The sequence below is a fragment of the Rhinolophus sinicus genome, chromosome 2, assembly GCF_057876585.1.
Source record: "Rhinolophus sinicus isolate RSI-liver-muscle chromosome 2, RSI-T2T, whole genome shotgun sequence".
In the NCBI taxonomy this organism is placed as follows: Eukaryota; Metazoa; Chordata; class Mammalia; order Chiroptera; family Rhinolophidae; genus Rhinolophus; species Rhinolophus sinicus.
In genome coordinates this window covers 69356527-69378855 of record NC_142502.1, presented here as the reverse complement: position 1 = coordinate 69378855, position 22329 = coordinate 69356527, and the positions used below count along the sequence as shown (strand labels likewise).

Here is a 22329-nt window from a genome sequence, read left to right as displayed (position 1 = left end):
TTCCCCAATACTCCTTTATCGCTCCTCACCAAGACTAAAACAAATAAAACAACAAAGATATGGAAGTACCTAGGCAAAATAACAAAAAAAATGAGTATGGAAAACCTAGAGATAATAGTTCACTTCACTAATATGGTAAATGTAAAAAAATAAATAAATACAAACAAGAAAATTAGCAAAAGATTGCTTTACTATATTACAATCTTTTTCACAAGATAAACATGCATTAAATCATTAAATGAATCTCCAAATTTAACTTTAAAAAAAGCTTTAATGTATCTAAGTATATACTTTCCTGATCTCAGCCAACCTATGTCATTTATTATTGAAGTAGAGTTTATTATCGTAGGCAAATGCAGAGTAAATTATATCTGAAAACAGGCATAGTGTGGTAAAGGAGATTAGAAAAAGGACAATACCAGAAATTCTTTAATACCTTTGAAAGTAAGTGCTGCTATGCCAAGTACACATTCACACATGTCTTCCAAAAGAAATTAGTTAGAAGCTGGTGATAACAGATTGGTGGGATCTCTGGGGGGTTGTTTGTTTGGTTTTGCTTTTGAAAACATTTATTAAAGGGGATTCTATAGTGCTGGAAAGGAGATGACCGCTTTGGTTCTCCTGTCCCGAGAATGAATGCCACTTCAATTTTCACAATTTGTATCATGGAGTAGGAGGTACAAAGTAGTCAGGATTTACAAGCAGACAATAAAATAAAATAGGATAAGAAAACACTGAGATAAGCTCAAGAGTCGCTTTTTAAATTGTATAGTTATGGGTTTTAATGTTCCAAGTTTAATGAATTGATAACCTAGTTCACTGATATACCTTAAGTTTCTAAAAATCAGCTCCAGTTTTCTTCCTTACCTCAAAGCTATCATTGGACCAAATCTCCCTTCTTCCAACTATCTATTTTCACTCCTTCCCACTTCTGAACTTTTCTTGTCCTACCCCAGTTCCTCAATTACATCAATTACCTACTGCCTCTTCATTTAATATTTACTAATGCTGAGGAGTTGGGTCTGTAAAGAGCAATAAAACACAATCTATCCTACGGGTGGTCAATTAACTCCGTTGGTTAGAGCGTGGTGCTGGTAGCACCAAGGTTGCCGGTTCGATCCCCACATGGGCCACTGTGAGCTGCGCCCAAAAACAAAAAAAAACAAAAAACACAATCTATCCTTGCGAACCTAACAATGTAGTAGGAAAAAACAAAGGTAAATAAATAGCTACAACTGTGTGACAAAAGCTCCTATAATATTTTATCTCATCCTTCTTTCAAGAAAACTATTCTACCCACTCGTATAATTTTCTAAGTATAAATGTGCTCTAATGCCTCCAATCCTTTGTTTTTTTAAGAGTTGTTCATTGTAGTAAGATTATACTCAGAAATCATTACTTAACCAGGGCAATCATATGCTTAAAAAAGAAATATACTCATGATTACCCACCATACAAATATCATATAGGATGCCTTTGGAAAATAGGTCAGAGAAAACAATCCAGAATGCATCACAGAGACAAAAAGATGTAAATCATAAAAGAGAGATTAACAGAAGATAAAATGAAAAAGTCTAGCATCTGTTTAACTGGAGTCCCAGAGGAGAGGACAGAGAATGGAGTAAAGAGGATATATTAAAAGATAATGGCTGAGAAATTTCTGATGCCAATAAAAGACATTATAAACAAGCCTAATAAATCTCAAACAAGATAAATTTTAAAAAATTGACACCAACATATATCACAAACTGCAGAAAACCAACAAGAAAATCTTAAAAGCAACCAGAGAAAAAGAGATCATTTTCCCAGTTGTGCTAGATAGTAAATTTAAACCCAAATATATCAATAATTACACGTAAAGGACAAAATATGCCAGATAAAACACAAACATCGTCATACTGTATTTTTAAAAAGTCACTTCTGTGCTATTTTTAAGATATGGAAAATAAACGGATACAAAAAGGTTGAAAGTAAAACAATGGAAAAAGATATATAAACATAAACCAAAAGTTATGCAAAACTGTAATATTGATGATTATTAGGTTGGTGCAAAAGTAATTGCGTTTTTTGTAATTATTAACCTTTTAAACCGCACTTACTTTTGCACCAACATAATAGCATAATAAGTATCCAAAAAAGGAAGAAATAAGGATTTGGAAAGATGGAAGAAAGAGGGGGAATAACATTCCTGACTAGGCAAGAGGGTGGGGTTGGGACAAGAGGCTATGATTAAAACACGAAGGTCCTGAAATTCAGAAGTTTAGACTTGGTGATAGAAGAAGTATGACACCATTAGACTATCTTAACCTCTTTATACTACCTTGATCATAAGAGTGACATAGCAAAGGTAGAATTAAATAAGATTAATATTACAGTGTTATTTGGAAGGAAGAAAGGGAGAAGATATCAGACGCAAGAGACTAGTTGGAGGATGTGTAGTAATCCAGGTAAGACAAGGGCCTGGTAAGGGAAAAGGGATGAATCTAGTAGGCATTTCAAGAAAAAGCCCTATCTGCGTCAGTTTTCCTTCTTTGAAATTTTAAAGGCAAAAAAAAAGCACTATGATTTATAAAAAAATAACCAAACTATTTTTGTTTTCCATCATTATACCTAATGTGTATTATGATACAGTTGCCCATTAATCAACCTATAATACACATAATAAACAATTTTTGTAAAAATAAAATTCCAATGAACTAATGAACTAACTAGCCAGCATCAGGTATAATATATACAATCCATAATTACATATTGTAACTTCTTCACTGTTAAGATCACTGATGTAAGAAAAAAATCTGATAGCTTTTTCCTCTTTGAATGCTAATAATGTACATAATATGAAATTCTCTGATTTCACAGTAATTAAAAACATTTTTATTTTCAAAAGCTCTTTACCAAGAGGATATCAACTTGGTAATGAACTTAACTCACCAATGCTCGGTGGGCTACCATAGTTAATTGGCGACTCAGGTGGTCTTCCACAATGCAATGCAGCCAGAGCAGAGCCTTTCCACACAACATGCTTGCAACCTATGAAACACACAGTTTTATGGATAAAAAGATAGGAAGGACAAAAGAAAAAAATGAGAAAAACAATGTCTAAATCCTATTAGAAATTTTTCATACTTTTATTTGTGCGTAGCAAGGACTGTCTTCCAGCTCCTAATAAAGTTTGTACTCCAGGAACACTTTGCGGAATTTCTTGTTCAAGAAGAGGTCCTAGTCGATGACATATTTGCAGCAAATGATCAGGTGCTAAATGTCTGTAATACTTCACCTATTGTATGAAAGACATATAAAATATTTGCTAAAGTGATGTAATTCTTTATAGCAAATAAAATATACTTTTAAAAATACAGTAATTGGTTCTGGCTAGTCAACATTTTATTTTACCTAGGAGAAAACTTCACATTTACTATGTAAAACCACCCGAATCACAGAATAGAATAGCTACCCCAACCATCGTTTAATCCAAAGAAGGAAAAATACTAAAGAATTAATGTAATCTAAATATAGCAAGCTATACATTAACAGACGTTAGTCAATGCAAATATTGAATGAAAAAAATATTCAGCATTATAACCTAAAATGGTATTTTTCAGTTTAACATTTTGATTTTCAAAAACTTCCAACAAAAAAAATCATCCAACTATATAATAAATGTTTTGTATCCTTGATATTAGAAAGAATATCTCCAGAATGAAGTGTTAAACAAATTGATAGTTCATGTTCTCATTACAAAATTTAAAAACACATAACATCTAGTGCTGAATTTTAGAATTTATTTACCAAAAACCTTAGAGAGAGAAAGGCCAAATTCCAACTATTAATTTAGACATGTTTTGACTATAAAATAAATCTACCTACTACAAAAAGTTTGACCACTTTTGGAACAACTTCAAAATACTGCTTAATTTAAGCTAGAATTTGAAAACCAAGATATGAAATGCTAGTCTTTTTACTATGTACCCCGAGTAAAGACCCCGAAAGTCTTTTTAATAAATAGACATTATTTGCATAGTAATCTAAAAAGAATTAAATGAGAAAATAAGGCATATAATTTTATCACTTTATATTTAGGTTATCAAGTTACTAAAAATTTCTCACTGTAGTGCTCTAGTACAGCTGTTCTCAAAGTGTACTTGTTCTGGGAACCCCTAGGGGTTCCTTAGGCAAAAACTACAAATACTAAGTCATTATTATTTGCTTTTTCACTCTCATTTTCTCAGGAGTATAGGGTAGTTTTCCAGAGGCCACATGACATGTGATGTTACAACAGAATGAATGCAGAAGCAGATTTAAGAATGTGTCTCTTAAACCAGACATTAAATGATCCTCAAAATGTAAAACAATGCCACTCTTCTTACAACTTTGTTTTGGAAAATTGTTATTAAAAAATTACTTATATTAGTAATGAATTATATTAATAATGAATTATATTAATAATGAATTCACTATATTTAAATGAATACAATTTTAAAATTTGTTTTACTATTTAAATAATAAATCTGAGGTTATGATCCACATAAACAAAAGAACTTCAATAATTTTTATTAATATAACAGGGTTCTAAGGCCAAGAAGGTTAAGAACAGCCACTCAAGTTCATTTAGTAACGGCAATTTTAGTATGAATTCTTTATGAATAGTTGATTTGGGGGGAGTGGGGGAAGTGAGGGTTTAAATTACTTCACTCCATCTTGTATATCTGTTATACTCTAACTGCAGAAAGACCATGAATGTTATTTCTAAAAAGTTAGCTAATATTCATCCTTCTAAACTGAAGCCAATTAAGAGGAACTTACTTTACTTTTTATCATAATACACTCCTGTCATGGAGACAACATGGAGCCATATTGTCAACTTTGTAAGATAATTAAAAAACAGTACAGAGTCTGGCAGACAGTAGATGGTCAATAAGTATTGACAGAATGAATACTTCTGAAAAAAGGTTCTAATACAAATTATACATACTCCATCTCCACTTTGGAGCTTCACAAAGCACAACGACATTAAAGCCTCTGAAAAATCCTGAGATAAAACTAATTTTGTTTAATGTATAATTTTGTTTAATGTATAATGTATAACTGAGTTAGCTATAGATTCCTTTTTTCCCCTAATATCATCTTGAGTCAAACCATACTTTTTCAAACACTATGATTAGCTAAACAGAAAAAGTACTCAGAAGAAAATATATCAAAGTATGAATTTTTGCAATTGTACTTATACTTTAATCTTCCCTAATTTGTTTAAAAATAAAATTTAAAAGAAAAAATCTCGAATATTTATAGCATCCCTTCCAGTTCTAAATTTGAATATGATAATTATTCTAATGTTCTTTAAATTGATCAAAATTCCTGTTAAAAGTTTTATTTTAACAAGAAATTTCATTACTTATTAACGTTAGTTTTGTGATGATCCTATTTTAGAGTGTTCTGGTAAAATACATTTCAGGTAATGAACCTGAAAATCCTCATTGCAGAATCGCATATTTTAATAAAATATTACGATACATTTCCCCCCCTAGATGTTTCCTTAATGGTTTAGTATATTTCAATTTTTCAAAAATCAACTTTCACTTTAAAGTTAGAAGAGATCCTTTCATTTCTTAAACTCCTCATGCTTTCTGGTTTTTGAGACTTTACACAAGCTGATCCCTCTGCTGGAAATCTTCTTTACCCACCCACCTCCACATTACATTCTTTTTCATGGCTCGGTCTAGGCCTCGCTGCCTTATGTGACCTGTTACACCACTGACCCTCTTTTTGGACATTCTATCTTTGTGTTTCCATAACACATTATACTCCTTCCCAAATATTTCTTTACCTCTCTCCCCAGCACTTTCTAGTACTTATACCATATTAATTGTTCTTAATACACATATATTTTGATACCTGGACCTCAGTGGGAATCTAACGACAGTTATAATCCTCTTCTCCAACTCCCCCTCCAAAAAACACACATATAAGGCCTTACCATAATCTTGCCCTGTTTGGGTGGGGGGCAGTTATAAAACCCCTGCACTATACTAAAATTGCCAATTTACCGGTCCATGTTTTGCATAGACATGATTTAGATTTTTTTTACCTTTCTACTCGTACCTAAATGTAGTACTTATAGTTAAGTGCTTAATAAATTGTAGGATAAATGAACACATAAAAATATACAAAAACCACTGACATCTATCTAGCCATTAAATGGTGAAGTTCTTTAAGTTCTGAGATCCCAGAGTCCAGTTCCAGATTCTTTTCTTCTCACTCTATACTCTCTCCTTGGACAATCCTTATGTCAATGATTCCCAAATTTACATCTATAGCCTACGCTTTGCCTATCAAACTTTCTTAAAAGATCTCTCTCTTTGGAGTCTCCAAGCCTCAATTCAATAATATAAAAATAAAACCATAATCTTTTGGGGGGGATGCCAACACCCCCAAAAAAATGTCCCCTACTTTGGTGAATGGCAACACCATCTATCCAGTCTCAAAACAAGAAGTCAAATTTTTCACACTGCCCATTCCTCCCTCCCACCTCATTCCCAATATCCAAGCAGTTTTACCAAGTCCAACTGACTTTTCCTTCCTATCCTTAAATCTATCTATCTCCCCCCATCTCCACAACAGCCCAATTTCAAATCACCTTTACAATAAAGTCCCATTTTTTCCACATCCACTCATGCCTTCTACCTCATTCAAACCTATTCTCTATTTGCATTAGAATGCTCTTTCCAAAACATATATCTAGTCAAGTCACTTCTGTTTAAAACACCAGAGGCTTTCCTTGCTCTTTGGAGATCCAAATCCTTAACATGGTCTACAAGGCCTGAAATGCATTTCTGGTCCATTCCTATTTCTCTGCTTCATCAGGCACATTCTCAGCCCTACACCCTCCAGCCCGCTTTTTCCATATTAAACACACTTGCCTTTTTTTTTTTTAATTTTTAAATAAACTTTTAATTTTAGAATAGTTTTAGATTCACAGAAAACTTTCAAATAAATCAGGTTCCCAGAATACCTCACAGCCAGTTTCCCCTGTTGTTAGCATCTTACATTACCAGAATACATTTGTCACATCTGAGACACCATCATTGGTATGATATGATTAATTAAATTCCAGACTTTATTAAGACTTAACTGATTTTTCCACTCAGACTGGTCTTTTTTGTTTCAGGATCTCATCCAGAAAACATTATGTTTAGTCATCATATCTCCATAGTCTTCTCTGAGCTGTGAAATTTTCTTAGTTTTCACACTTGCCTTCTTTCAGGTTCTTTACCTGCACTTTCTTCTGTCAGGCTTTTCCCATGTGGTGTACTTTTCTGCATTCCCTCACATCCCCTTGTACAGACATCTCTTCTATGTGCTTCATATCTTCCCTCCACTGTAACTTCCTTTGTTTTTCTTTACTCTATTCAGTCTAAGTGTGTTATCTTGGTTGCACACACTTGGTGACTTTTTCTTAACTTATGTATCAGTTTATGATTATACAATTAAAAGTACAATGATCTATTGCTTTTCTTCTCAATTTCATGAGACTAGAAGAGAACTGGGACCACATCTCCTTTTGGTCCCACACATCACACAACAATACTTATTTTGAAAAGTAAAAATTATCTTTTGTGACTGTCTTTTTCTGAATACTATTCTTCATGAATGTTAATCCATGTCACTATGGCCAATATTTAAAATGCAAAAACAAATTTTAAAAAATTAAAATAACTCATTTATGGCTATACATACATAATTTTTAATTTTCCAAGTAGTAAGAACCCCTATCTTTAATACTAAGCTTTTCAGTTTGAATGAACATTTATACTAATAAATAATTAAAATGAAATTAAAACTAAAAGGAAAACTTAACATGATATTGTAATGAAATTCCTTATCCAAAATGTCTACATTTGGATTTTCAGTAATTGTTTATACACTATTATTTGGGAACAACAAAACTTGACATCCTCAATTCTAATATACCCATTACTTTCCATGACCAGAGCTTCTTTCAAGCTCTTTAGATATTCAACACACAAAAATTATAAAGTTATGTGTGATAAATATTAATAACACTAATATAGCTAACACAGTGGCTACGTAATAAGTGCGCCCCTGTGGTAAGTGTGGTAAGTTTTACATGTAAGAGCTCAGTTAATTATTTTAACAACCTTAATAGGTATGTACTATTGTTTATCCTTCTGTACCATAATTTATTATTAGGAATAATAATAGTACATACCACTTAGGGTTGTTAAAATAATTAACAACCTTGTCAAGGTCACACACATTTAGTGGATGGAACAGACGAGCCAAACCAAGGAAGTCTAACTCCGGAGCCCATATTCATAATGCCCCCCAAGTACTCACTGCCTCAATTATACGCGTATGTATATATCAATATGCAAGTAAGCTATAAAATAGGCATTTTGAATCATTTTTCAACAGACATTAAACTGAGCCAGAAAAAGAAACGTTTTAAAGTTCAGTCTCACAACTAAGCAAACTAGTACAAAAGCATAAATTACTATAGATAAAAGGGAACATTTAAAAATCTAAGGATAGAAGTAGAAGATAAAACTACACTAATATATTGACAACATTAAATACTCTCTCCCACAATGGCTAAATGAAATCAATGTGATCAATCCAATTTTCCTCAATATTTCTAAGACAAAAATTCCAAACTCTTAAAGTGAGACGCAAGGTACACTAAAGGGTTAATACCATAAAATTTATGATTACAATTGTAAAATAAAAAATTTTTAAAACACACATTTATCAGTAGGGCTCCACTTTTAAATCCACACCCCTTTTGATAAACATTCCATCTCCTCTCCCACTAAAATGCAAGAGCCTGCTTTATGGATGCAAATCCCTCATACCACCCCACTGAGATTCACTCTTAGACCAGTGCGCTAGTCAGAGCTTTTCCTACCTTCTCATAGCCCCACCCCACCCCCAATCCCAGTTGAGAATCACTTGATAGGGTAGTGATCTTTGGTTAGTCCATAACTAATAGTTAAAACTTAAATTAAACAAAGGTATCCTTTTTTATAAATATGTTATGTTACCTAGAGCAGAAGTCAGCAAACCTCTGTAAAGGGTCAGATGGTAAAGGGTCAGATGGCAAATATTTTAGGCTTTGGGAGCTACTATCTCTGCTACATATGTATTTTTTTAGAAAATTCTTTTAAGAACTGTTAACTTGAGCTCAGAAGCCTTGTACAAACTGGTATCCTGCACCATTTACCCACAGCAGCCATAGTTTGCCTACTCAGATCTAAGAAAGATCCTTGGTTCTAGCAACTTTTCCAGCAGCAGGGGTAATACAATTTTGTTAAACAGGCAACTCTGCTCATGCCTTGTCTATCTTGGCTTAAATCATAAATCTATATCACTCCTTTCTCAGATTATATAGATAAAACATTTCTAGAATTGTGAATTACAATTGAATATTATCTTCTGAAAAAGTGAACTGTAGCAAGGAAGGACAAGAAAAGAAACTGAGCTCTTTGAGTGGTTTATTGTCCTGCATCTTTGGCTAAATCAACCTGCTTCTACTTAGTATGCTATTTCATATAAACAGCCATCCTTTCCAGCCAAGAAAATTTTGTTATTATCAGTGGAAGGTACTGTTAAAAGGTAAGTGTTATTAGTGGAAACAGAATATCAAGAAACTGGTAGCCACTGCATTCCACCAGATATACTGCCATTAAGACTTCTCTAACCAATTCTTAAAGAAAAAGTCAGTAGTTTGATTAAGGGCTCTAAAGTCAAGCCTGGGTTTAAACTGCCTAACTGAGCCTGGGGAAAATATTTACTCAAAGTCGCAATGTCTTCATCTGTAAGACTGGGACAGCAAAAGTCACCACCTTGGGACGTAGTCATAGTACCTGACATAAAAGTTGCCTGTTGCTTTTAATCACACTCCACATTATATACTACATGTTGACCTTTATGTTGAAAAAAAAAAAAATCTCTCTAGACCAAAACAGGGGGAAAAAAATTGGATACCTTTTTAAGGACCTTTTCCAACTGAGGTTAGATCAATATATTAATTCCAACTATTTGATTTACCTACAAGACCTAACCACCAGTCCTTCCTCTAACATATAAATAAGAAGTCCCTATGAAAATAAAGTAAGACCAAACTAATGATTAGCACTAGTATGATCTGAGTTGACTAGGCTCTTCCTTTTATCCCTGTCTTGAAAACCGGACTGGTTCTAAAAAAGTCAGTTTTTCAGATTGTCTCACATCTGTTTCTCTCACAATTTTTTCAGATCTGAAAGGCTAGTTGCTTCTGCTCTCTACTAGTTCTGAGTTCTAAAAGGTCTGCTGAATGGAATATGGTTAATTTTTATGACTATTCTAGCATATAAACAAAAATCATAAATTTAAAGAATACCTATTTGCTATTTAATCACTCTACAGATCTATTAAAATCGAGCCCCTAAGGTTCTCAAAACTTCTAAAGTTATAATTATAAATCTCTTACTATTATTACAAAGGATAGGTTAAATTATATCTATAATCTTCAGAGCAAGTTTACATTTTCTCTGAGTACTTTTACTGTAACAGTTTCCCCACATAAATAAATATATGGAATACTTTGTGCTAAATATTCCCAAAATTTATCTTTACAAGCAAATGAGGTTAAGTATCTCCCCATTTCACAGGTAAAGAAAACTGAAGTCCAAAGGTTATACAGTTTGTCCAAGGACATACATTTAGAAAGTAGGAGAAACAGTAATCAAATCCAGATGTCCTGATTCCAAGTCTACTATTACTTTTAATACATTAGTTTCCTTCTCAAAACTTTAGTTTTCCCCCACCCCGCACTGTCATACAGGTTTTACGATTATAAACATACTAAAACCCAAATAACCATTTTTCAAGTCAAATCCTCTAAGCTGGGTAACTACTCTCAGAAGGGCTCTAACATGTATATGATTTATTTGTAATTAGAGATATAAGAAAATTTACAAAATCTTATTGTGTCAAAATTAATCTTGGTAGCCTATTTACTCTTAATTAGCTGTGAATAAACATACTTGAAAGGCTCTTTACAATTTAGTCAACCACCTACAAATTCCTTTTAGATAACTCAGTATTGTCAATACAATCATCAATACAAATTTTACATTTACAGAAAACACAATACTGCTCTTCCAAATTTTATGCTCTATCATCACAATGCGACTATACTCTGCTAAAAATAAATAAAAACTATCCAGAATTAAGGTTTTTCAAACCACAAAAGATGCTCTATAAAAATTAAGATAAAATTTAACTTTTTAAAATACATTTTGAAGTTGTTTTTAAATCAAGTCATGTTTGCTAAGTAAAATTTATGCAATAAGAAATGTTCTTTAAAGCATTATTTACTTACAAAGTATAATTTAAAATTCAAATCTATAATTCTGCTTAAAAAGTTACTATTAATTTAAAGATGGAAAATTCTTTAACTGTTTATGCTTCAGATGCCAACGTAAACAATCTTAAGAGAACGACCAGTTTCATTTTTAGAAATGTTTCAGTTTCAAACACTGTACTCAAAATAACTAAAACTACATATACAATGGCAGTGAAATTGTTTCAGAAGATGCGTTATTTCTCCAAGTTTCCTAGAATTTAGTATTTTCACACTCCAAAACTAAACCAGATCCAAATGACAAAAGTAAAGGTAAATATTTCTTGCAGTTATACTATAACCTTTGTGAAGACAGGCTATGTGACTGTTACATATCCGTGAAGAGACCAAATGCGTCATGCCACAATGACCACAGCCATCTGGAGTCCAGAATATATAGATTCTTTATGTGCTTCCTTTGCAGCAGGCTGCCATCATTCATGCTACCATGAATACCACAAATCTCATTCCTCTAACAATTTAAATTAGTTTTAACTTAAGTGGAAGCTGCATCGACCACGTTGCTACCTAATTTGTCTTAGTATCAAAACTTCTCATCCAACCATCCTTTCCTTTGATTCCTCAAATAAGGCTGTTTGTGTGTGTGTAAGGCAAGTAACTATAAAGGTGAACCTGCTTTAAACCTGATGGCTGCCTTCTCTGTAGTGACCAAAGGTTCTCAAACTTAATTTTACTGTTCAATATCATAATTTTTAATTTTTCAAATTCCACAAAGAAAAAAAATACTATCATGTCCCTAAATCTGTTATAAAATACTTACAATCCTCTATATTCCATTTGTTCAGTGACATATTTAATAATTACAAAATAATTTATTTTCACAAATTACTCATTTCACCAACACAGCATCTCACAAACAAAAAAAATTTATAATCTGTACACATTTTCAATTTATTTCTAAAATTGTAATTTGGTTACCATTATGTAAAAGCAGCAATCACTTTTAGATGTAATTACAAAAGCAACTTAAATATCCTAAAAAATTTGCTCTTAATTTTTTTCTAATACATTTATTTTAATCACAGTTTCTTAAAATTAATTAAAAGTATATCAAAATAGGAAGTTATTCTAAATGGGTGTGCTTAGTATAATTGCCACTTTGCTTAGTATTACAGATATACTTCTATGAATTTTAAAAATCATAAAAAGAAACAACTATTAAGAATAAAATTAACCTGTTTGGTATTACTTGTCCAGAATAAATTGTGCAGGACATAATTTTATTTGCTACAATTCTGTAGTGACATGGTAGATAACCACAACATTTGGGAAAAAGAATGCCTGCAGTGAGAGGAGTTTCTAGATAAAAGAAACAAATTTTGTGGTTATCTGATAAATTCTGAGTGGATTAAAAAATTGACATTCATAGGGTTTATTTAACCTAATGCTCACTTAAGGGCTAATTCAAAAGTCTTTATTAAACTGTTTAAAACATATATGTTTTTAAGCCAGATTGACAGAAACATCTAACAATTTCTGAAAAGAATACAAACTATTTGGATGGCTTTAAATTACACAAATCTCTGCAGAGGAGGAGCCAGATACAACAGCCAAGCTCCCTTCACATGTTCCTAAACGTCATCTGATCATTACCAAAAGAAGAAAAGTTTCATATATCCTCTTATCAATTCTGAATATTTCAAGCACCCCAATACTTCTTAATGTTAATTGTTCCACAAAAATAATCATAGTTAGAATCACCATACAAACCATCAAAAGTTTTCCAGACATCAACCCACACTGCCTTAAAAATTACTTATTTTTGGTATTTACTATACTTTTTTCTTTATATCTTAGGCTAATCATTTTATCCTTCAATCTACAAAGTAATTATACCAACAGTATTTTCTAAAGTTTTAAAGCAGCCTTTTTTATAGTGTAGCTGTTATGTTCAGATACTTGCTTCTGAAATAAAAATGTTTTTCTTACACTAAACTTTAATATGACATTATAAAGCTATAATTGCAACAATCTTTAACTATGTCTACTAAAATTCAAGGAACAGCAAACAAAAAACTTAGTACTTGATGTGCCAGTCCCTTATCACTCACAGCATCTTACAAAATAGGAGCTATTTATTATTAGCCCATTTCACAGATTGGGAAACAGACTCTTGCAGTACTACTCTGCCTCATAACAATCATATAAAACACCACTCAGTGTGGGGAGTTGATAATACAATTCCCTCTACAAAATGCCACTTTACAATTATTTAAGGGTATTAAGAATTTAACAGGTACTTATTTAAAAATGTTTATAAATGTCTCACTTTTTAAAACAATAAGTACCAATAATTGCATGTGTAAGAAAGGATGAAAGTTTGCCCACTTCAGTCCTTCACCACGTATTCTCTTCACACTTAACATTTTATTTTATTATGCTTATGAGATAGTAAAGCCTTGTTTTAAAGGCTATCAAGCAAAGCTTACTATTTCATTGATATGCTATTTAAAAAAGGAAATGGCAACTCTACAACACACATTTACTTCATTACATCCACAACCACCCCCCAAATTATACTGGTTATATTTTAAAAAGTACTATATTATCTTTAACATAGAAGGGAAACCCCTGATTCAAAAATATTTAATGCGTTATATATTTTTCCCTAAAACTTATCTCCAAGTTTTGTAACGCAACATTCACATTAATCAGCATAATCTAAATAAATGCATACTTAAGATATACACTTAAGTAACTTCTATTTATGGTCCTATTCATCTGTGAATTTAAGACCACCAATAATTTATAGAACCTATTACTTAAACCGTGGTGAAAAACACACTAATTACAGAGTAAAGAGGTAGCCTACAATGTGATTACTGTCCCAAAAATCTTTATCTTTGCAAGGAGAAACCATACTACAACCTAAGAATGGCACACTCAAAACCATTTATACCATTTTCTAATCTGCATGATTTCTCTGTATCTACTTTTCTGTTTTGGATAATCAAACTCCAAAATGAAAGAGCTGAGCTATTAGAGACAATGTATTGCTATTTCGAGTTTAAAATTAGATTTTCAGATTAGAAAAATTTTAATTCCATTATTTCACAAACGATGTAACTGGGGTTCGCATAAATTCCATGACTTGCCCGAGGTAACCTGCAGGTTAACTTGTCAGGGCTAAGATCACAACCCACGTGTCCTGGCTCCCAATCCTTTCAACTGAATAAAGATTTCTAATAAAGTGGAATCATTTTAAGAAAAGCAAATACCACTACAAAAAAAATAAAAGAATTACATCATTTTAACAGATTAGTAAAACATGAACCGGTTTTGAAAAAATAAATGCCTTGTAAGCAAGAAATGTAATAGGAATCCCGAATCTGGTAAAATGCTTAAAAATTCTGCCTGGAGATCTCATAAATATGCAATCACCACTAATGAAGGTGACAACTGGAAAGCGAAAGTTAACAAACCAACTAATCTCACTATGCAAACTAATAAACAAATAATTGTGCAAAAATTAGCTGAAATTTTTTATCCTATAAAAACTTTGCTTCCTATGCCTGGCTCCGTTTAAAAAATAAGAATTTTGATAAAAGTTTTAAAAATGCCCTTTTGCTTTAAAATCAACCTCATATTTTAAAAAATATGAAATCTGATTAAGCATATATCATAGAGAAAAAAACACCCTTTAACTTACTATTAAATTCCATTCACTGTTAAAAATGTTTTAAATCTTAAGGTAGATGGTAATAATCACAATATCTTACAATACCTTAATCAATCACACTTGAAATAAATGCACCAATTTTTTTAAACCTATAAACTTTTAAAATTGCTCGTAAAACTCCCCTTTTCTCTTGGTCAAAACTCAGTCACAGTGATTTTATCTGTAGGCTGACTGCAGATGCTAAACTATACCTATTTTTAAGCTCATAAATGCAAATATTACATCCCATCCCAAATAGCCATAATTTGAGGTTTTCCAGGAATTTCAATCCGACATATGAATTCTTACATTTTAAATATTACTCAATTTATCAGAAACATAGCAACAAATTTCCAGGTAGAGATAGACACTACTAAAGCAAACAGTTATTATTTTGGTTTCATTCACCAAAATAATCTTCAAACTAATGTTAAATAAGAGCAACAAAGTGAAACGTTTAAGTCATAAGAATAAATTAAGACAATAGATAATACAGTAGGAGAGGTTTTGCATGTGCTCACCTACACCTAGACATAAAACTTCAAGATCCAACTATTAAACAAAAGTGTACTCAGATACCTGGTGTTCCAAATATTTTTAAAGCTAATTAAATCTTAATTAAAAAGTAAAATAAAGTTAAACCAACACACTTAAGATATATACAGTTTAATATGAAAACACCTTGAATGACTTGTATCCAGCAGATATAGTGAGCAATATGCTGAATAAAAAAAGAAAACATGAGGCACAGAACTCTGAATTCCAACAAAAATTCTTAATTATCTCATGAGCATGCCAATATGACTGTTCTGGCAAATAGATGAAAACACTCAGAGTAAGAACCACTTCCATGCACACTAGGTGGATTTTGATAAATAACACACTGATGAAGACACTGCATATTGTGTCCCAAGTCTGATAAAAAGACTAAAAATATAAATTCATTTTATTACTACTTGAGAGATGAGAAACCCCCTCAAAAAATGAAATAAAAATCAACACTGATACCCCTGTTGTTACTGGAGAAAACAAAATGATATTCCTACAAGGATCAGACAGTCCCATAATTTAGCCAGATACCATTAGCTACTTTATTTTAAAAGTATAACATTACCCAGTGTCTCCAAGTTAAAAAAAACAACAACACAGCAATCTTGTGATTTGGGGTTTGTGAGTTTTTGCAAGATGCAAAGATGAGTTTTATAAAATCTGCCCAATTCTTAAAAATGGAAAATTATGATCTTTATATTTTTCCAAATAACAAGGAAAACATGGAAATCCACTTAAAATTTTGTCAAATATTTACAACTTCAAATTTAAATATTGCAATCACGCAATTTTGGAGTTGGCTTCAAACTCTTTATTTTAGCCAAATACTAAATGAAACTGGCCTAAATCACTACTTGAAAACTAACTGTGAAAATGAATACAACTGTTAAGTTTCCGTTAAATTTATAAAGCTAGGTACCCTTGCTTATTTCAACAATTGTGAGCACTTGTCAACAACCTAATATTAAATAACAATATTTAGATGCGAAAGTTAGATGTTCTGCATCCTAAAGAAACGAAAGCCATCAAAATCATCTCATGCCTTCCCTCACCTCACACAAGATCTTCAATTCTAAGCCCTCATGAAATAACATTAGTCATTATTAACTATGTCACATCAGTTACAAATACGTCTCAGAAAAATCAATGCACCGCATAGATTTCAAATGCTTGATTTGCCCTGGTGTGACTACTTTAATTGTCCAACACACACACACACACAAATGCACATTCATACAAGCAACCTAAATTTAGGAGAAAAGAACATGGGAAACATAACTCCAGAATACAAATACCTTACTTTTCCATTCACAATACTCAATTGATAGGTCCACTTTCAAAAGTCAATTTCTACAAATTACTGAATTATTCACCTTGAAAACTCAAAAAATTAAATAATAGGTATTTTTCAAGCTATTTAACAAAACATATATTCCAAGATAACAGAAAAACTTTTAACTTGCCAAGTTCCATCCCAGGTAAATACATGGATAAAAATCCAAACTCTTCAGTGGCCTCCAACGATTGCTTTTAATCGAGCAAGGGGCACAGAATCAGCAAAATCAGAAAAAGCCTGTTAAACTTCTGGCTTTAGGAATATACCAGGTTTTACACTTCAGCGAATGTGTTTTTGGTAAATGCAAGATATGCTGCTGGCCAACTATCATCACACTTTTGAACCCCTCCAACAAAAAACCTAGTTCTGAGTTTAAGGAAAGCAAAAGAATCAGGACAAAATATATAACGCCTTGCCACGGTTCCGCTGCGGCTGAATTGCCTGCTTGTGAAATGCTAATGCCACTTCGGAGCAGTTAGTCACCAGCTATTGTGTGGGGCAGGAGAAAGCCGAGCCGACCGCGCGCGTAGAGCAAGAAAGCGCGCTCTCTTTCCTCGCGCCGCTCCCGCCGCCGCCGCTGCTGCCGCCTCGCGCGCGCCCCCGCGCCCACACGGACGCGCGCGCCGGCCCCTCCTCCTCCGGCCTTGCACTGCACAACACTCATGACGTATCTTTATTTCTAGCACATTAACAAAATATCACAAATAAATTGTCCGCAGCCCCTTCGGCCCCGGGGTGCGGGTCCCCCCGGCCACTGCCCCCGCAGCCCCTGAACTAGCCTCCCAACCCTCCCCGTGGCCTTTGGAGCTTTCACGTTCTGGGGCCAAGTTTTTGTCTCTGTAAAAAATTGCGGGAAATTCAATTTTTATTCGACTCGGGGAAAAGTTTCTTTGCTCCGCGACGTGAATGTCTCACCAGATTCTGGTAGGTCCTGGGGTGCTCCTTCCCGGTCCAGTCGGTGCGCCGGGGCAGCAGCTGCGGGGAGAGGACGCCCCGTGAGCCCGGCCCCCGGCCCCAGTCCGCCCGCTCCGTTCCCCCGCCCTCCCCGCGCCCCGGCGGGGACCCCGAGCCCCGCGCCCCACGCCCCGGCGGCGGCAGCGGCGGCGGCGCCGCGGCCCAGGGGCGGACGCGCGGCGGCAGGACGCGGCGGGCCGCCGCCGCCCTTACCTCCTTCTCGGCCACCTCGCGGATCAGCACCTGCAACAACAAAGCGGGGAGAGCTGAGCCCCGCGCCCCGGGCCGCGGCCCCGCCGCCGCCGCCGCCGCCCTCCCCCACGCCCGCGAGAGGCGAGCGCCGGCCCGGCCCGCGCCGCGCGCCGCCGTACCTGAGCCGCCTGCTGACAGGGTCCATCTTCCAGGAACCGGGCTATGAGGAAGTAGAGCTCTGCGCGGGAGAAAAGGAAGGGGAGACACAGAGGCTGAGCGGCCGGGCGGCGGGGGGCGGGGGACCGCGGGCGTAATCGCCCGGTGCCAGCGGCCCCGGCAGCCCCCCGACTTACCCGATCGTAGCTCCGAGAGGCCTTTCCTCTCACAAGACATGTTTATGGGTCACTTCAGGGCCGCCGGCGGGACACCCCGCCGCCGAGGGGAAGCGGGGATGGTGCCGCCGCCTGCCCTATAGCTGTCACTGTGTGTTCACGAGCCGAGCCTCGGCTCCACCATTCAAGCAACGGCGGCGGAGGCGGAGGAGGAGGAGGAGGAAACAACAACTCTCAGGCAGCGGCTACGGCCGCCGCCGCCTCCGCCGCGGATCCCTCCGCCGCAGAAAGGAGTCCGCCGCCTTCGCGGCCCGGGGCTCGGCCCCGTCCTCAGCCCGCGCCCCCGCCCCTCGGCGCAAAAAAAGGAGTGCCTCCGACCCTGCGCCCCTAGCGCCCCTGCACTCGGCGCGGTGAGACCCCCCACGGTGCCCCCTCCCCGGCCAAAGGTGCGATTTATTTATTTATTTCTAGTCGGAGAAGATGTCGGAGCCGGAGCCGCGGGTTGGCTGGAAGGCGCTTTCTCTGTGGAGGCCGATCGCGGGAGGGAGGGGGCCGGGGACTGCTCCGCGGAGGGATCTGACGCACACGGAGCCGCAGCACAGGCTCTATTCAGTGGCGCTGGCTGGGGCTGAGATGGAAGTTAGTTTCTATGTAGCAGAAATAGGAAACAAATGGAGCAAAACTGCCCAAAGAGGGGAAATGCCCCGAGGATGGGTCTTACTCTCACGCGCGCACACAGACACACACGCAGAGAGCACTCTCACGCTGGGCAAACGGGATCGCGCTACCCTGCCCGAGTTGAATGATAGTGTTTGGTTTCTGTCTCTTGCCATGTGCATGTGTATAAATGCTGCGGATTGGCATCTGTGTAAGTCTTGTCCTGCGTTATTTCTGCAGCCTATGCAAAGTGTTGTGTAATTTATTGGAGTGCTGTATATTGCAATAGAGGTTCGGGCGCTTTTTGTTAAGCACTTGCGTTTGCAAGCCCGTTATTTGCTGAAGCCACCTCTGCATATATCTTTTTTTACTGCCATTGCCTCAGCCGTACATTTTAAAAATGTTTTTCATTGTTATATATGGGTAAAGAGAACTCCTGATCTGTATATACTTCAGATACTCTTTTTCCTGATTGCAAAGAGGCCAGTGACGGCTAATTAGGGATTTGGGATTAAAGAACCTTAAAGCTTTTTTTTAAGTGTTTACAGGAAGGAATAATGTAAACATGAAAGAAAGGAAAGAACGCTAATATTTGTCTCTAACTAATCTGGATGTAATTTAGTGACAGATCAATAACCTACCGAAGGATATTGAAACATTATACTACACTTTAGCCAAGGTGATTAGTGATTAAATAATTTAAATTATCTGTGTATCTTGCAGTTGACTTCGGCTTGCTAATTAATGGCTTCTAATTTGAGCTGTAAACCATTCCTGTTTACAGTTAATCACGGGAAGACTTCTTGAAAACTGACGAAAAGAGAAAAAATTAATCTTTCGTAAATTAGTATGTAATTACTGGTTTTATATGCTAAACCATGCATCTGCGTTTTGTGATGAGGAGAAGGGCCTTGTTTTTTTAAAAAACGAATGTGGGTGAAATTAATGGAAACAATGGAAAAAGCCATTTGTTAGAAAACAAGGACACCAAGTGATATTTATCTCTAGATGATTTAAGCACTTTTCAAAAAGACTTTAGAGTTGATTTTTTTTTTAAGGGTTGCATTTTAAAGGGAATTAAGATAGTCGTTCTTTTGTTAACATTTAACAAAAGATTCTCCTTAAAATTTTTTAGATAATAAACAGTATTTTATGGATCTTGTCTAAAAAGGTTAATTGTGTGGAAAGGACCAACAAGCTGTATTTGTGGTTTTCTAGATTGTTTCCTGAAGCCTTGTACCCGCCTTGCTCCTTAACATTCCTAGTGGGAAATACTTGCTGCAACTGCCTTGGGCTGCACTGCAAGACTGCATCGGTGTGATGCCCTATACTAAAACATCCAGAAATCATCATACATAGGATGAAGGACAAAAAAAAGCCTAAACCTTCTTGAAATAATAGGATGTAAAAACTGTAGTTTATAACAATGCAAATCAAATTAAAAAAGAGAGAAGTTACCATAACTTGTCCCATTGCAGCTTAGTTATCAGAGTAACTTATTTATTGAAATGGCTATCTTTCAAATATTGAAAATATTTATAGTTTTAAAGACTAACTCCATTCTAACTATTATAAGTAGAATAGTTTGCTTTTAGATGATTTGGTTTGAAAAGACAGACATTTAATACGCCTTTCTGCAATTCTATTTATTTCTATGACTAATGCTTTCTATTTTATCTTTTTTAAAAAGTATTGTATTCTTCAAATAATTGTAATATTTTATATAATGATGTTCTTCAAATAAACAGACTTTAGGAACTAAAAAGTATAGTTAGAATCATGTGGTTTTGAAATGTTCATATTAGTCTGATTTTTACTAATAGATGTTTTATCCTTGCAAAGGAAAATAAACCAAATTATGACATGGAATATAAAATTACTCTGGGTAAAGTTTTCCATATATATCTTGTGAGTGTTATGTAAACACAAAAAGTTTGTATGATTATCTCATGTATGTTTTTCATTTGGAAGTTACGAAAGCTTTTCTACGTATGCTACTATACTTAGATCCTAAATTTTTTTAAGGAAAATTTCCCTTCTCAGTTTTCCAAATATGATGTTCCTGTCATTTTGTCTAACCTTTGACAATGTTTGTAGTTTCTTTTTCAGACCTAATTTGAAGATGGTTGTCACCCTGCCTTTGAACTAATTTGTAACTATCAGTCTGATTTAAGAAAATAGATATATTAACTTCTAAACATTAAAACTTCTCTTTAGCCAAATAAACTTTTTTTTTTAACAATGGATGTCAATTTGAATTTTACTAAGTCCTTTAAATGTAACAAATACGCCTTATAACATTTTAGTTTCTTTAAACATAAAACAAATTTCTGGATTCTAGCATCATCAGTTAACTATAGGGTTTATTAAGTCATTTATTGTGCATATGTACACAAAAGTGGATACATATCAGAAAATCTTACCTTGAAGTCCTATATTTAGTTCCCAAGACAATGGAACTTCTTTTCTCAGTTAACTCTTTTGCATATAAGGATAGTTCCGATTCCATCTATATACTTTTCTACTTGTTTATTTTAACTTGAAAAAGTTAAGTAACTTTTTCAAGTAAAAATAAAATGGAGTTCAAAAATAAAATCTCAATTTAAGATTTTTATGCCTTTTATATAAGAAGGCTAACAAAACTAATGGAAATTTGGAACGTCAACAACTAATATTTTTAATATAGTTTCTTTAGGAGAACTACAAACCTTTCTTGAAATGTGAAAGTTTCTGTGAAATTAACTTCTTTTCACTTGGCATCACATGAAACAAGATAAACATTTAACAAAAAGTTTGTCTTGATTGTGATAAGCTGTTATTCTAATGAAATAATCAAATGCTGCCATTCAGGTTCTTTCTGGAACAAGATGGATAGCATCTATAAATAGAAAGATTCCACCACATTTATGAAATTTGGTTTGTCTCTACTAGTATGAAATAATACATAGCTCAAAAAAGTCTCTACAAAAGCTTTTAAAATTATATATTAAATCTTGTTTTTATTTTGATATGCTTTTTTATAGCTTTAAAGTATAGAAATGGAAAAATAGAAAACACTATTTTTCAAAAAATGCCTTCTTTTTTAATACTCATCTATCCTGACAACAAAATACAACTGTCAAAAGAATCTTGTTTAACACACCAATCTTGTTTAACTCCCCCTTCTGGATTACTCCCCTGTATTGTATGTTTCTGTCTATATCTCTCTGACTTCGTCTCTCTCAACACA

General features: G+C 34.8%; 1 protein-coding gene and 1 long non-coding RNA gene across 2 annotated transcripts in view; one reads left to right on the top strand and one right to left on the bottom strand.

The window, feature by feature from the left end:
- PHIP (PHIP subunit of CUL4-Ring ligase complex) overlaps positions 1-18881 on the bottom strand; it is a 119196-nt gene extending 100315 nt beyond the window's left edge. Inside the window, exons 1-6 of the mRNA XM_074333220.2 lie at positions 18465-18881; positions 18291-18349; positions 18133-18162; positions 17881-17940; positions 3127-3277; positions 2932-3030 (exon numbers count right to left, since the gene is read on the bottom strand). Coding sequence (XP_074189321.2) covers positions 2932-3030; positions 3127-3277; positions 17881-17940; positions 18133-18162; positions 18291-18349; positions 18465-18504 — 439 coding nt within the window. The 5' untranslated portion in view covers positions 18505-18881. The remainder of the gene's footprint in view (positions 1-2931; positions 3031-3126; positions 3278-17880; positions 17941-18132; positions 18163-18290; positions 18350-18464) is intronic.
- Positions 18882-18896: 15 nt separating this feature from the next.
- On the top strand, positions 18897-21342 carry LOC141571675 (uncharacterized). Its single transcript, XR_012496650.2, has 2 exons — positions 18897-19311; positions 20319-21342. It is a non-coding gene; the product is annotated as an uncharacterized LOC141571675 (long non-coding RNA).
- Positions 21343-22329: the final 987 nt, after the last annotated feature.